This window comes from Anolis sagrei, chromosome 6 (genome assembly GCF_037176765.1).
Source record: "Anolis sagrei isolate rAnoSag1 chromosome 6, rAnoSag1.mat, whole genome shotgun sequence".
Classification (NCBI taxonomy): domain Eukaryota; kingdom Metazoa; phylum Chordata; class Lepidosauria; order Squamata; family Dactyloidae; genus Anolis; species Anolis sagrei.
This window is the reverse complement of record NC_090026.1, coordinates 91,312,605-91,327,267: the sequence shown is the minus strand read 5'-3', so window position 1 is coordinate 91,327,267 and position 14,663 is coordinate 91,312,605. Positions and strand designations below refer to the sequence as shown.

The window sequence follows — 14,663 nt, the reverse complement described above, 5'->3', positions numbered from 1 at the left end:
TGACATTTGCCATCATTAAACGAACAAAAATCCAACAAGTTTTAATAAACTGTCAAAGAGTGTAAAATATATACACACCCCATTACTTGAGGAATAAAAGCTAGAAGACAATAAACTGTTTAATGCACACATGATTGCCACAAAATCAAATATCATTTGGCACTTTCATTAACAAAATCCTGTTTTCGGAAGTGACCACAATACTTGCAGCACTGGATTAAAGTGGCCTCAATCTTGGAGAATTGCATGTAAAAGCCCCATATTAAATTGATGAGTGACCTCAACAGCATTAACAGAATTACGCCAAGGAAAGAGGATCTGATATCTCTGTAATTAACATTTGCATGGGAAAACTAAATTATAAGTATCAGGGTATTCTACTCGTTAAAACATGAAAATAAGAACATAGTTGCAAGAGGAACAAAACATTATGGTTACATTTTTGCTCTTTATTGAAGTTTTGTAAGCTTCTTTGAGATCTAATCAAAATGTTATTCCCGCTTTTAATCACACTGAAATTAACTAAGAAAAGTTAGATATACTTCCCACTTTTTCAACATGACAAAAATTTGAAACCAAACTTTATCAAAGTTACATCAGATTGAACAGTGAATTTCAAATATTTTAACTAAAATCAAATTATTTACAATTTCTTAGACAGATTAGTTTAGTACTTTGACAGTACGTTCAAATTTACTGGAATGTTGTAGTTGGAAACCAGTTTCCTAACTAAAGGTTCCTTAGGACGCATCTACATGATAGAATTCATAAAGTTTGACACCACTTGCAATGGAGTCCTCGGATTTATAATTTGCACTCTTCAACAGAGAAGACGAAAGACCATGTAAAACTACAACTTCCATTATGCTATAGCAAGGGTCCTCAAATTAAGGCCCGGGGGCCGGATGCGGCCCTCCAAAGTCATTTACCCGGCCCTTGCTCAGGGTCAACCTAAATCTGAATTGACTTGAAAGCACTCAACAACAACAACAACGAAACAACAATCCTATCTCATCAGCCAAAAGTAGGCCCACACTTCCCATTGAATTACTAATAAGTGTATACTTGTTAAGATTGTTCTTCATTTAATTATTGTATTATTTTAAGTGTTTTTTGCACTACAAATAAGACATGTGCAGTGTGCACAGGAATTCATTCATGGGTTTTTTTCAAATTATAATCCGGCCCTCCAACAGTTTGAGGGACTGTGACCTGGCCCTCTGTTTAAAAAGTTTGGGGACCCCTGTGCTATAGCACTGAGCAATAGCAGTTAAAGTGGTATCAAAGTGCATTAATTCTACAGTGTAGACGGACCCTTAGTTTTCATGGAATAATGGGGAATAATTTTCAGCAAAGATGGACAATTGTACCCCCACCAAATTTTGAATTGCAAATCCTTTGCTGTGCTCACCATCACTGATGAGGTTTGTAATTCAAAACTATCTATAGGCAATCTCCAAGTTAGAAACAAACGACTCACCGTTAAAAATGGTGGTGAGACAACAGGAAGTGAAAGAAATCTGACCCTCAGAAGAGAAGTGTCTCAACTGAAGTTTTATCACCAATCCTTGTTTCCACAACAAGCCAAATTTTCCAAAATTCAATTATTATAGAGACAGAAAGTGAGGTGAAATCTTCTGAACAGGGCCACAGACAATAAAACGCATGCCACATGAACGTTAACTCTTCCCTATGCTATCCAAAACCAGAGAGAGAGGGCGGGGGAGGGGATGGAGTTACACTTAAAAATGTACCTTTTCTGACCAGTTCTGACTTACATGTATCCAAGGCTCAGAGCAGGCATCACAACTGCATTATTCCCCCCTCCCCAGTACTAAACTGCAACAACCATCAGTCTTAACCAACGTGAGGAATGCCTGGAGTGGAGTGAGAGCAATTCAGTAATAACTGGAGAGCAAGGCATTGTCCATCCAGGGCTTAGAAAATCTGGGGAACTGGCTGACTTCTGATGTTCCAGTGACTTGAGAAAATAAGCAGTGCTCATTTTGCCCGTTTTTATGGAAATAGGTCCACTTATTTACCAAGCCAAGCGAGGATGAGCCATCTGTAGAGGCCATCAACTTGGGCAGATGGCAAAATCAATAGCAGACTGGGAAGAAATCCAAGAAGATCCCTCTAAATTTGGTGAATGTGCAACAAATTGGCAAATGAGAGTCAGTGGAAGCACATGCAGCAGAGAGGGAAAGTAGAAAGCCATACTGTGGAGACCACGTGAGCTAACTCCCTGAAATCATCAACAACATGTGAAAAGGGCCCACACAATGTTAAGAAATAGCCAACAACAGAACTACCAGTATTATAAAGGAGTGAAAGACTACAATGGGCTCTTGGCATCCATAGTGTTTTGGTTCCATATATACAGTGATGTGATAAAATAATGTTCCTTGCATAAAATGGCAAAATCAAGGTTTCTTTTTGGAATTTAAACAATAATTTCAACTCTTGGGTGGACGTACCTGTGGATACAAAAAGAGACCAATGGCTATGAATCATAATAATTACCTAATGACCCCATCATAGAAATAAAGGGACAGAAGAATACCATTGTCCTCATGACCTACTTATAGTCTTCTCATGGGCACCTGGTTGAACAGTGGGAGGTGCTGAACTAAACAGACCATTGACCTGATCCAGCAGGATTGTTCTTACCTTGTTATAATACATTGTATATATCTCTACAAGGCAATTGGAAGCAAGGTCATTGCATATATCATCATATAGAATTATCTCTCCATTGAAGTTAGACAAATTCGTAGTGTTGAGCATTTCTACCTCCAACTAAAGACATATTTGTTTGACCAAATATTTTAATGATTTTTTGATAAACTGTTCTTAATAGATTGTGATAAGCAGTAGCAATCTGTTTTAATGTATCTGTTTTTATGCTGACCATTGAATTAAGTAAATTTTACGTTATCTTATATTATCTTTATTATAAACAATTAGTGATTTTAAAAATAAAAAGCAGTGTGTAAAAGTTTTCTTAATTTTTTTTAAGAACACACATCTGATTACACTATCAAAAGGATATCAAGGAACTATTAAAAACTACAGAGAAGTACATCCAAAATTGCAAATGAATGGAAGTAGAAAAACTTCAACAGAAATGAAAATAGAGCATCTGGGTGGTTGTGCTTTTTTTTTTTTTCAGTTGAGGACAATAATGTCTAATAAAAGACTGGAGAAAAAGTGATGACATTTATAAATGGTGTGGAAAGACAGGCAAATCTCTTCTAAATAAATCTTGCCAAGAAAACCCCAGAATAGGCCTTAGGGTTGCAGAAGTTGCAAACAACTTGAAGGCACACAACAGTACCAGGTGCCTCATATAACACACAATTAAATTTAGGAACTCAAAATACAATGAAGGCTGCCAGCTCAGATGGCATAAATTTAAGCAAATTCTTTGAGGTCATGTCTATCAAAGTTCTTGACTATGACAGTTATGAAAAACCATTATCATAGTTGTTGACATTACAGACTTTTTGGATGAGAGCTTCTACTGTTCCTTACCATTGACAACACATGACTAATGAATCTAATAGTTAAGATCCAAAATATCTGGTAGCCAAAGATTCCTCATTCAGACTCTTTGTCTACATGCAACTGTAGTCAGCAACTGGTGTTCAAACAATGAGCAAGGGCTGTTACCTTCATATTCTCTATCCGAGTTTAGCAAATGTTGCCCTCCTTAAACTTTTTGTCTACACTTCCTATCTGCCCTAGTCGGCAAATGCAATGACAAGGAATTATGGGAGTCAGGCAAGAACATGGAGAAGGCCATAGTAGTTCACCCTTCTCCTATCTACACAACTTTTCACCAAAACTATCAACAAGATGCTGTAGAAAATAGATTTTCTGATTCAAAAGAGTTAAACTCTTAAACTCTACATGCAGCTGAACTAGTAGACCTAACTGAAAAAGCAACTAGAATCCACATACAATTAGTCAGATATTCACTTGATTATAATGAAAATAGATAGGTCAGCAATAATATACAATGAGCTCACATACGAGGGTTGGATGAAAAGTAATGCCTCCACCTTCTTAACTCCTCAACAGATGGCAGTACTGGTATGCGGCAGGTACTGGCCCATTAGTAGACTCTCCTCTACAGTTCCCTTTTGGTGGGAAGCCTTAGCATTGAACGGTTGTGTTGTTAAAGTGCAAAGTATGGAACCCTGCGCAGACGGTCAATGCGACTTAAGCAATGTGTAGTAATTGAATTCTTGACAGCAGATGGTGTCACCCCAAAGGAGATTCATCAGAGAATGCAAGCTGTTTATGGTGATTGTGTTAATGTGAGTACTGTGCGTTGTTGAGTGAATAAGTTTAAAGATACTGAGGTGGGAACAACTGACTTGTGTGACAAACAAAGAGTTGGACATCCTGTGGCAGCAACCACGGAGTTTCACAAGCAAAAGGTTCTGTGACGTCATCCAAAAACTTTTTCATTGTTGGCAGAAATATATCAAACTGTCTGGTGATTATGTGGAAAAGTGAATAGTGGTATTTAAAGAGCACATTCTAAGGATTATTTCTGCATTTGATTTAATAAAATATTCCCATCCAAACCCATGTAACGAAGGTGGAGGCATTACTTTTCATTCAACTCTCGTACTGCTAGAAAATTTTCCAACCTGAGTTAGAGTAGGTTGCCATGAGTATTCTGGGCTGTATGGCCATGTTCCAGAAGCATTCTCTCCTGACGTTTCACCCACATCTATGGCAGGCATCCTCAGAGGTTGCGAGATCTGTTGGGAACTAGTCAAGTGAGGTTTATATATCTGTGGAATGTCCAGGGTGAACAAGAGTTCCTTCTTCCACCCTGGACATTCCACAGATAAATAAATCTTACTTGCCTAGTTTCCATCAGACCCCTCAACCTCTGAGGATGCCTGCCATAGAAGTGGGCGAAATGTCAAGAGAGAATGCCTCTGGAACATTTTTATTTATTTATTTACAAGATTTCTCCAACCCGGAGGGGTCTCAAATGGCCATATAGCCTGGAAAACTCACAGTAACCCAATGATTTTGGCCATTAAAGCCTTCGACAACACATTGAGTTAGAGTATCTGCACAGTAGCCAATGCCTATCCAGTTTTTAAAACAGAACAAACCAGTACGAACTTGACTTTAATACTCTTGAGTCTGGCACCTTAAGTGGAAGAAAAGCCAGCAGAAAGAAATGACAAACAGGCTTTTGAATTTGAAAAGAAAATCTAGTCAAGCAGGAAGTACATAAAAAATAGCCTTAGCCACTTTTATTACTGATTTGACACTCATTCAAATGTATAGCAAAGACAATTGAACTATGTCTCAAATATTGTAGGCTATTTCAAGAATGTCAGTAGCTCCTCTTTCTCTTCTTTTTAACAGATCTAGCCTCATTTCAATACTGTTTTAATAGATGGTAATTGCAAAGATAATCAGCTTAAATGATATTCACATAATGATTATGTCTTATTCAGTAATCCAGAATTCTTTGGTGATGAAGATTCATTTTCGTAATGTTCATACTGGAAATGAGGCGCAATAAGAGTTAGGTCTTCATGCTTGAGAACTAAATGTGGAAAATATCATATTCTACCTTAGATAGGCTGTGATAATTGAGAGCACAGCCCACAGAAATAAAGAAGGTGGCGACAATTCTTTTCACCTTGCCATTTAAATTAGTTTTATAGGACAAGACAGATCAGATCATCTATATTCATGAATCACAATCTTGCTCACCTTCTCATGTTTTAAAGATTACAATGTGGAAAAAGTTAGGATTCTGTTTTGAGACATATTATTAACTTCCATGCATTTGTTTTTGCTTGTTTTTTTAAGAAACATAAAAATGACTTTGCAACACAACTGGAAAGTGCTTGTTTTTAGATAAATCTGCTGTTAAACCTAAATGTTCTATTATATGGTTTCATGTAGTTCTGAGAAACTAATTATAAATTGCTAAATTAAATAAACATTTAATGCACCTTGGACATAAGGCAAAGATGAGTCTGGTTTGAAGAGAGATCAAGTCCTTAAAAATTGAAGTAAGATCTATACATATATGCAAGATTCAAAGTTTGTTTAAGATCAAATATGTTTAAACTCAGTTTTTATTTATTTATTTATTTATTTACCAAGCATATTTATATACCACCTTTCTTAGCCCTAAGGCAACTCAGGGCAGTTTACATTTGGCACAATTCAATGCCCCCAACAACATAAAAACACTTAAAAACATTAGCATATAAATTATAAATTCATATAAAACAATAGAAACATATATCCTCAACATCTCCTTACTAAAATCATTATTCAATCACATCGTCCAGTCGTTCCATGGATCTATCTCTGCTTGTTACATTGCATTTGTAAAAGCCTGCTTGAAAAACAAAATCTTAACTTTTTCGTGAAATGTTATGAGGGAGGGGGCTGATTAATATCCCTGTGAAGGGTATTCTACAGCCAAGGGGCCACAACTGAGAAGGCCCTGTCTCTCATTCCCGCCAAACATATCTGATGAAGGCGATACTGAGAGCAGGACCTCCTCAAATGATCTTGAAGATCTAGCTGGTTCATAAGGTGAGATATTACAATACAACCCTCATATCCAAGACCTCCTGTGGGTATCTGAAATAGAAACACCTATAGTTTGACAATACTTCTAGTTCTTAAAATTGCACTGGAGAACCTAGAGAGGTACACAAACAATTCCAGAGGAGAATATTTTTGGAGCATAGGTAAATGAAACCATAGATATCAAATCCATGGATAAAGCTTTCACCAAAGATTTTGGGACATGTTAGACTCTGGGAGAGTTTGGTAGAAATAATTAGCAACTTTCACAAGCCAAATCTATATTCATAGTAATTTTTCCTTGCATGGAAAGGAACAAAATGCAGGAAGATGAATTACTGAATGCAAAAGAATGCTACATGTCAGACTCCTTTGGGAATATCAATGGGCCACCTCATATCCTAATAGTTCTGATGGGTTAGACAGAAGATGCTAAAGAAGCAAAGATACTGAATATCAAGGCAGAAAATCCCACAATATCTGCTTTGAACTGGGATAGCCAAGTCCACACTGCCATATATTCCAGTTCAAAGCAGATAATGTCAGACTGCAGGCATTGGAAGAAAGCGCATCAGTGCTCTGTGACTTGTGTAATCACCACCTGGCACCAAAATAGTTCCAGGGTTTCCCATATAGTGATCTCATAGAAAAACCACTTTCTTCTGTAATGGTTTTGAAACTGTAGTAAATGGTCAGTTTAAATGTGCCCATAGAAGCTGGAAACTCTGCACACAAAGTACAATTATACCTGGAAGACAGTGTGGTACAATCTTCTCCTTTTTCAAAACTCTCTTCTTAATGAAAATGCACAACAACAAGGATGAACAAAGTACAGCCTTCCATATGTTGTTGGAGAGCAAACCCCATCAGCCACAGATAATCATAGCCACAGGTAAGAAATGCTGGGGTTTGCACTACAGCAACATTTCGAAGGCTATCTTACCCATTCGTACACTACAGTCATGTCTTTTCTGCTAACATTTCGTACTCTTTGCGCATGCCTATTAACCCTGGCCTTCTGCCTTTCTCATAGCCATTTTAAGTTCAAAACCATACATCTAATGGCTTTATGGAAACAGATCCACCAAGCATCATGCGTGTATCCATTCTGGAGACATCTAATCCAGTAGATTACTGACCCAGTGTTCAGGGGGGTGGGGGGACTAGCCCTTGAACAAGAGGAATTGAAGGCTTGTTTACAATCACTTCTCACTGACACCTTCTAGCTTGATCATAGAAAAACTAATACACCTAATCCATGCCCCCTTCCACACAGCCGCATACAATCCACATTGAACTGGATTGTATTGCAGTGTGGACTCAGATAACCCAGTTCAAAGCAGATATTCTGGATAATCTGCCTTGAAAATCTGGGTTATTTGGCAGTGTGGAAGGGCCCCCTGTCTCTCAATTACACCTCCAATTAATTGCTCATGTAAACAAGACCACAGTTAGTAGCAATACACTTACAGGCCAGGAGGGGTGCTCATCACCTCTGTGCTAAAACATTGCTCATTTGCTCATTCTCCCCACTTTAATCCTAATGTGTTAAACATAAACATGGCAAAGGAGCAACCTTTCTTGTGAATACCAGTGTTGTTTTGGAGGGTGTTGCCAGGGAACCATACACAAAAGAGCAGTTTGCAAAGCTACAAAAACACACTTTACATGCAAATATTTTTTTCAAGGATAACTGGAAGGCATTCAGACAATGTACTGTGTGATACAGGAAGTGCAACTGAGAACAATGCTTCCTTTTTTCTGATATAGGAGAAGATGAAAGGCCCTCCCTCCATCCCAAGTGCCAATGCCTAGGCAGAGACAGTATCTGCTGGACTTAATCCCTCCCCAGGTGTGGCTACACTGTAGAATTAATACATTTTGACACCACTTGAACTTATTTTTTGTCAGGAGCAACTTGAGAAACTGCAAGTTGCTTCTGGTGTAAGAAAATTGGCCGTCTGCAAGGATGTTGCCCAGGGGGTGCTCCGATGTTTTGATGTTTTACCATCCTTGTGGGAAGTTTCTCTCATGTCCCCGCATGGGGAGCTGGAGCTGACAGAGGGAGCTCTTCCGCGTTTTCCCCGGATTCAAACCTCTGACCTGTCGGTTTTCAGTCCTGCTGGCACAAGGGTTTAACCCATTCTGCCACCACTTGAACTGCCATGGGGCAATGCTATGGAATCCTGGGAGTTGTAATTTGGTATTTTGTTTGGGGTTTTTTTAATCGTGTCAGAAGCAACTTTAGATAACTGCAAGTTGCTTCTGGTGTAAGAAAATTCGCCATCTGCAGAGACGTTGCCCAGGTGATGGCCGGATGTGTTACCATCCTGTAGGAGGCTTCTCTCATATCACCGCGTGGGAAGTTGGAGCTGACAGACGGAGCTCACTCCATCCCACGGATTCGAACTGCCTACCCAAAGAGACACCAACACTCTTTGGCAGAGAAAGGTAAAAACTTTGTAAAACTACAGCACCCATGATTGCATAGCATTGAGTCATAAAATTGAAAGTGGTGTCAAACTGCATTAATTCTACAATGTAGATTCACCCCCACAATGCCACCTCCCTTTTCTTCATTTTTCGTGCCTTAATTACATTGTAAACATTTTTTGTTGGTGGTATTTTACTTGTAAAGCGCCATGTAAAGTGATGGCGTTAAATAGGATTGTCCTCAAACTAAGGCCCAAGGGCTGAATACAGCCCTCCAAGGTCATTTACCCAGCCCACGCTCAGGGTCAACCTAAGTATGAAATGACTTGAAAGCACACAACAACAACAACAACAATAATAATAAATAAATAAATAAATAAATAAACAATAAATAATAATAATAATAATAATAAACAACAATCCTATCTCATCAGCCAAAAGCAGACCCACACTTCCCATTGAAATACTAACAAGTTTATATTTGTTAAGATTGTTCTTCATTTTAATTAATTGTTTTTAAGTGTTTTTTTGCACTACAAATCAGATATGTGCAGTGTGCATAGGAATTAATTCATTTTTTTTCCAATTATAATCTGGCCCTCTGCTTTAAAAGTTTGAGGACCCCTGCTTTAGGGCCTCAGACTCAGCTACAAAAACTCTCTGATGACACTAGGTGCATCCATACTGTAGAATTAATCCGGTTTGACACTGCTTTAACTGCCAGGGCTCAATGCTGGTGCCTCACCACACCACAACTCCTAGGATTCCGTAGAATTAAACCCATGGCAGTTCAAGTGGTATCAAACAGCATTATTTCTACAGTGCAGATGCACCCCTGCACTGTAGAATTAATACCAAATTGAGAACACATCTGCACTGTATTATTAATGCAGTTCTATACCACTTTTATTGCCCTGGCCCAATGCTATGGAATCATGGGAGCTGTAATATTACAAGATTTATTTATTTACTTACTTACTTTACTTATATACCGCTGTTCTCAGCCCGAAGGCGACTCACAGTGGTTCACAACAAATAAGAACAGCAAAAATTCAATGCTACAGTGTAAAAACAGTTAACAACCAAACATATTACATAATTAATAAACAATTACTACAATAAAGATAGTTTTCCATCCATCTGAACATGAGGAAGAACTTCCTGACTGTGAAAGCTGTTCAGCAGTGGAACTCTCTGCCTCGGAGTGTGGTGGGGGCTCCATCTTTGGAAGCTTTTAAACAGAGGCTGGATGGCCATCTGTCAGGGGTGCTTTGAACGCAATATTCCTGCTTCTCTTGCAGGGGGTTGGACTGGATGACCCAAGAGGTCTCTTCCAACTCTATGATTCTATGATTAAGGTCTCTAGCCTTCTCTGCCAAAGACTGCTGATGAAGAGAGAATGAACCCCCATGATTCCATAGCACTGATTCCATAGTGGTCCCAAACTGCATTAATTCCACAGTGTAGATGCAAGCTATTGTTGCCTAAACAAAGAAGATGCCAACTTCCAACTTCAATGCAACTTGCAAAAGTTGAATATGTTTCCCAACTTAAACAACCAGCTCCGCCCTTTGCAACCCGATCTCCCCCATCAGAATTTCTCCATAGACGTCACACAGCTCCACTGAGCTTCCTCTCACAGTTTCCTCCCAAGGGTCACACTCTCTCAGCCCCCAAGGGCTTCGTTACCTGCGAGGAAGTTGCTGATCTCCGCGGGGAGGGAGGGGCTGCTAGGCATGACGACCCAAAAGTTGTGCTGGATGTCCCTTTGTGGTCTCTTCCGAGTCTGTGATGCACTTTAGGTGGTCCGGCTGGGCAAGGAGGCAGCTGTCTTTCCAGGGCAGAAAGAGGAACAGCCTTAGCCACGCCCCCTTGCCCGGTGCCGGGAAGCCCATCAATCAAACTACAGAAGAAGGCGGAGCCTATATACTACCAAACACAACCCCGCCTATTAAAGCGGTGTGCGCATGCGCCAAAAAGTGTCGCCCGCCGTGCACATTTAGTTATGTTTATCTCGCGCGTGCGCACTCAGCAATATCAGCTAAAGGAGTTTCTCGGCACGTGACTCTCCGCTTTTCTGTCTGAGGCCATTTTGGAACGTTCCCAAATAAAAAATGGCGCCGTAAACGCCACTACTGCTTCCGCCCTTAAAAGGGTTTTTTTCCTATTGGATGGAACACTTTCGAAATGACTGTTTTGATTGGTTGGAAGCCTTTGGGGTTATATGTATTCTATTTTTGCTCTCTCCGTATTTTTGTTTCCTCGTTTGGACCTAAGCCACGCCCCCTTGCTCTATTCCAGTTATTGAAGGTGCCCATTGCACACACTTTTATAGCAGTTTGATACCGCGTTAGCTGTCAAGGAGTGCATCCACAATCTTTAACTGCTATGATTCAATGTTATGGATTCATGGGAGTTGTAGTTTTGCAACGCCTTTGCCAAATAGAGGAATACTGGGATTTGTAGTTTTGGTGAGGAATATATAGTTCCCAAATACGTCTTATAGAGAACTGTTTCTGAAAGAGACTACCAATTCCCTCCCCAAACTACAACTCCCAGGATTCCATAGCATGGAGCCATGGCAGTTAAAGTGGTACCAAACTGCAATAATTGTAGGGTGCAGATCAGTGGTTCTCAACCTGTGAGTCCACACACGTTTTGGCTTCCAACTCCCAGAGCTGGTAAACTGGCTGGGATTTCTAGGAGTTGTAGGCTGGTGTAGGTGCACCCATAGCTGCTTCCTAGAGATCCTGGGATGCGTAGTTTGATTCATGTTTAGGCTTCTATGTCAAAAGTTCTCCCTCTCTTTTTTTTTTTGTTGTGTCAGGAGCGACTTGAGAAACTGCAAGTCGCTTCTGTGTGAGAGAATTGGCCGTCTGCAAGGACGTTGCCCAGAGGACACCCGGATGATTTTTGATGTTTTTATCATCCTTGTGGGAGGCTTCTCTCATGTCCCCATATGAGGAGCTGGAGGGAGCTTATCCGTCTCTCCCCAGATTTGAACCTGCGACCTGTCGGTTTTCAGTCCTGCTGGCACAGGGGTTTAACCCACTGCGCCACCGGAGGCTCCTAATAATGTTATAGTTCAATGCAGTGCTGGGGAATTCTGTGTTCCTCAGCAAATCCCAGAGTTTCTTACGAGTTACTACAGTATTAAAAATAAGCCTAACTACTATTCTCCATACTATACCATATTAGAAACACTGTATTGACTTGATATACACGTTGAAATGCGGTAATTAAAAGCAAGTTAAGAGAAATAAAAATAAACTTAACTCAATGTAACACAGTTTTTGCTTTATTATGAGAACAGCTTTGTCAAAGCAGCATGCAATTTTAGGTTTTAAAAAATTAGTTGCTTGAGAACTCCAATTACTGAATGCCAGTTAATTAAACTAAGTATCACAATTTTTTTTTTGCATCGTTACCCCAATACCCCCATGCATATGGGATATATTGAGCATGGTGATCAGATCATGATATGAATAAACATAACAGTTTAAATAATGTACCAGTAAGGCCTTCTTGCGGACCACCATGAGAGTTTTGGGGGGGGGTTAAGCCCCCCCAAGCCCCCCCCCCCCCGGCTACATGCCTGGTTGTAAATAAATAAATATTGGTGCCCCCTCAACTTGACTCATCTGATTACAGTATAATTATTGTTTCCTTGCTTCCCCCACCCCCTCCAATTTTAGTGTGCTATTGCTTGGGAAAGTCGCCCTCTGTGTCCTCAGGGGACCATAGAAATTTGAGAGGCTCTTGCCTCTTAGTGTCAGAAGGAAACAAATTCTGATTTGAAAAAAAAAGTCAAATTGCATTAGTGTGTAGATGCTCCTTAAGTAAGCATAACTGTAATAATCACCTATTCCTGCTATTTATTTATTTTCTGCCCCTTTCCCCTCTTTGGGCATGGAAAATGTGCTTAGTGAGAGTTCTAGGCTAACATTTGTTACCCCACTTACTCTAATACCATTTCTAGTGGTGTCATATGGCAGGCTTTATTCCTCCCCCTGCACCACTTGACACCTTGCTGCTGCACTTCTTAAAAGAAAGTGATAGTGATATAGACTTACATGGATATAATCCAGCAAGGCATTTGCAGTATTTCACTTTACGTTCCCTAGTGCAAATACTCAGAACCACTTAAAGCAAATAAGCTGTGATCTCTCTGAAAGCATCCTCAGGGTGTAGTCTTTTTTTGAGCAGGTAAACCTTAGAACACATAAATTTGCTCATTTAAATTGGACTGATATCTCAGTTTTAACAGCCTTATGCAGGGTGCATCTACACTGTAGAATTAATATGGTTTGGCATCACTTTAATTGCAGGTGGTTCAGTGCTATAGAATCCAGGGAGTTGTAGTTTGGTGAGACAGAGAAGGCTAAAGACCTTGCAAAACTACAAACCCATCGTTCCATAGCATTGAGCCATGCAGTTAAAGTGGTGTCAAACCACTGATTCTACAGTGTCGATGCACCCTAAGACAATACTTCCAGTGTTGAAATCATTTCAATTATACGTTAAAGAGATAACGGCTAAATTTCTGTCCCTTAAGGAACAATAAGCACATTTCTTTCTAGTTTTCCTTTCTAAAACCAGCAGTTTAGGACTTCAAATGTAATACGTAAAACATAATATTTGTAACACAGTAGATGGGATTGTTTGTATAAAGCATGATAGCAGAACCTCTATTGTTTTCCTTATAGAGAGAAATGCATAAAGAGACTTCTTTTTTATTCTCCTGCTAGGATGTATTTTTGAGATGTCTGGAAAGGCTTGAATGTCATTCTTCTCTCCAGTGAACTCTTTTGAGGTTTCTTGTTTTAAAGGGGGTTCTGCTATATGGCATTTTAGGTAATCTGTGTTCTGGCTAAATAAAGAGGACACAAGTTCTCTGCATTTCGTGGACTATGTTTTGGTACCCTTCTTCCACTTTTTATCTTTAATTAGACAAGAAACCTCTTTCAGATAGCAGTAGTATTTTATTATCCATTTTATTGCTGGAATAACCAACATTCAGGCAGTTAAGTAACTGGCCCGTATAATGTCATACAATAATGGTAGCTGTGGGTTATATAACAGTTTTATATTTGTGTTAATTGTTAATAAATGCCTATTCTTTCTGCCTAGGGAATATTTGCTCTCTGTTTGTGTCTCTCTCCAATAGTTATATTGGCTATTAATATGTACTTGAGGTTGCACATTTCAGTCAGAAGACACCGGAAACATGTATGTACATAATAGGTTAACAAGGAAATAGTATGCAATCCTGTGCCTTTGACCTTTGGGGCTAATCTTAATCCCACTTTATTCTTTTAGTTTAATTTACTGTTCAGCCTCTCCTCAGAAGCCAATTTAGGGTGTCATTTGAACTAACAAATACTCTATTTACACAGAAATTACTTTCCCTGTTGACATTATTATAACTGTTCCCTGCATGAAGGAAAGCGTTCCGAAGTAAATTGAAAATACTCCAATAAAAAGCAAGCACGCTTTCAAAATGGTTTGGCGATCACAGCTTAAACGGCTCCAGCAACAATTCAGTTAAGTGGCAACTTAAACCAATTTATTGCCATGAAAATTCATGAAAACAAATTGGGTTAAATCCATTAAATCTTTCTTAACTTGCATGTGGATTAGTC

The 14,663-nt window shown here is 39.3% G+C and overlaps 1 protein-coding gene across 2 annotated transcripts in view; it reads right to left on the bottom strand.

Moving 5' to 3' along the window:
• SKAP2 (src kinase associated phosphoprotein 2) overlaps window positions 1-10,919 on the bottom strand; it is a 139,723-nt gene extending 128,804 nt beyond the window's left edge. For both annotated transcript variants that reach the window (XM_060782053.2, XM_060782052.2), the window contains exon 1: window positions 10,711-10,919. In XM_060782053.2, the coding sequence (XP_060638036.1) occupies window positions 10,711-10,759 (49 nt within the window). In that variant the 5' untranslated portion in view covers window positions 10,760-10,919. The remainder of the gene's footprint in view (window positions 1-10,710) is intronic.
• Window positions 10,920-14,663: the final 3,744 nt, after the last annotated feature.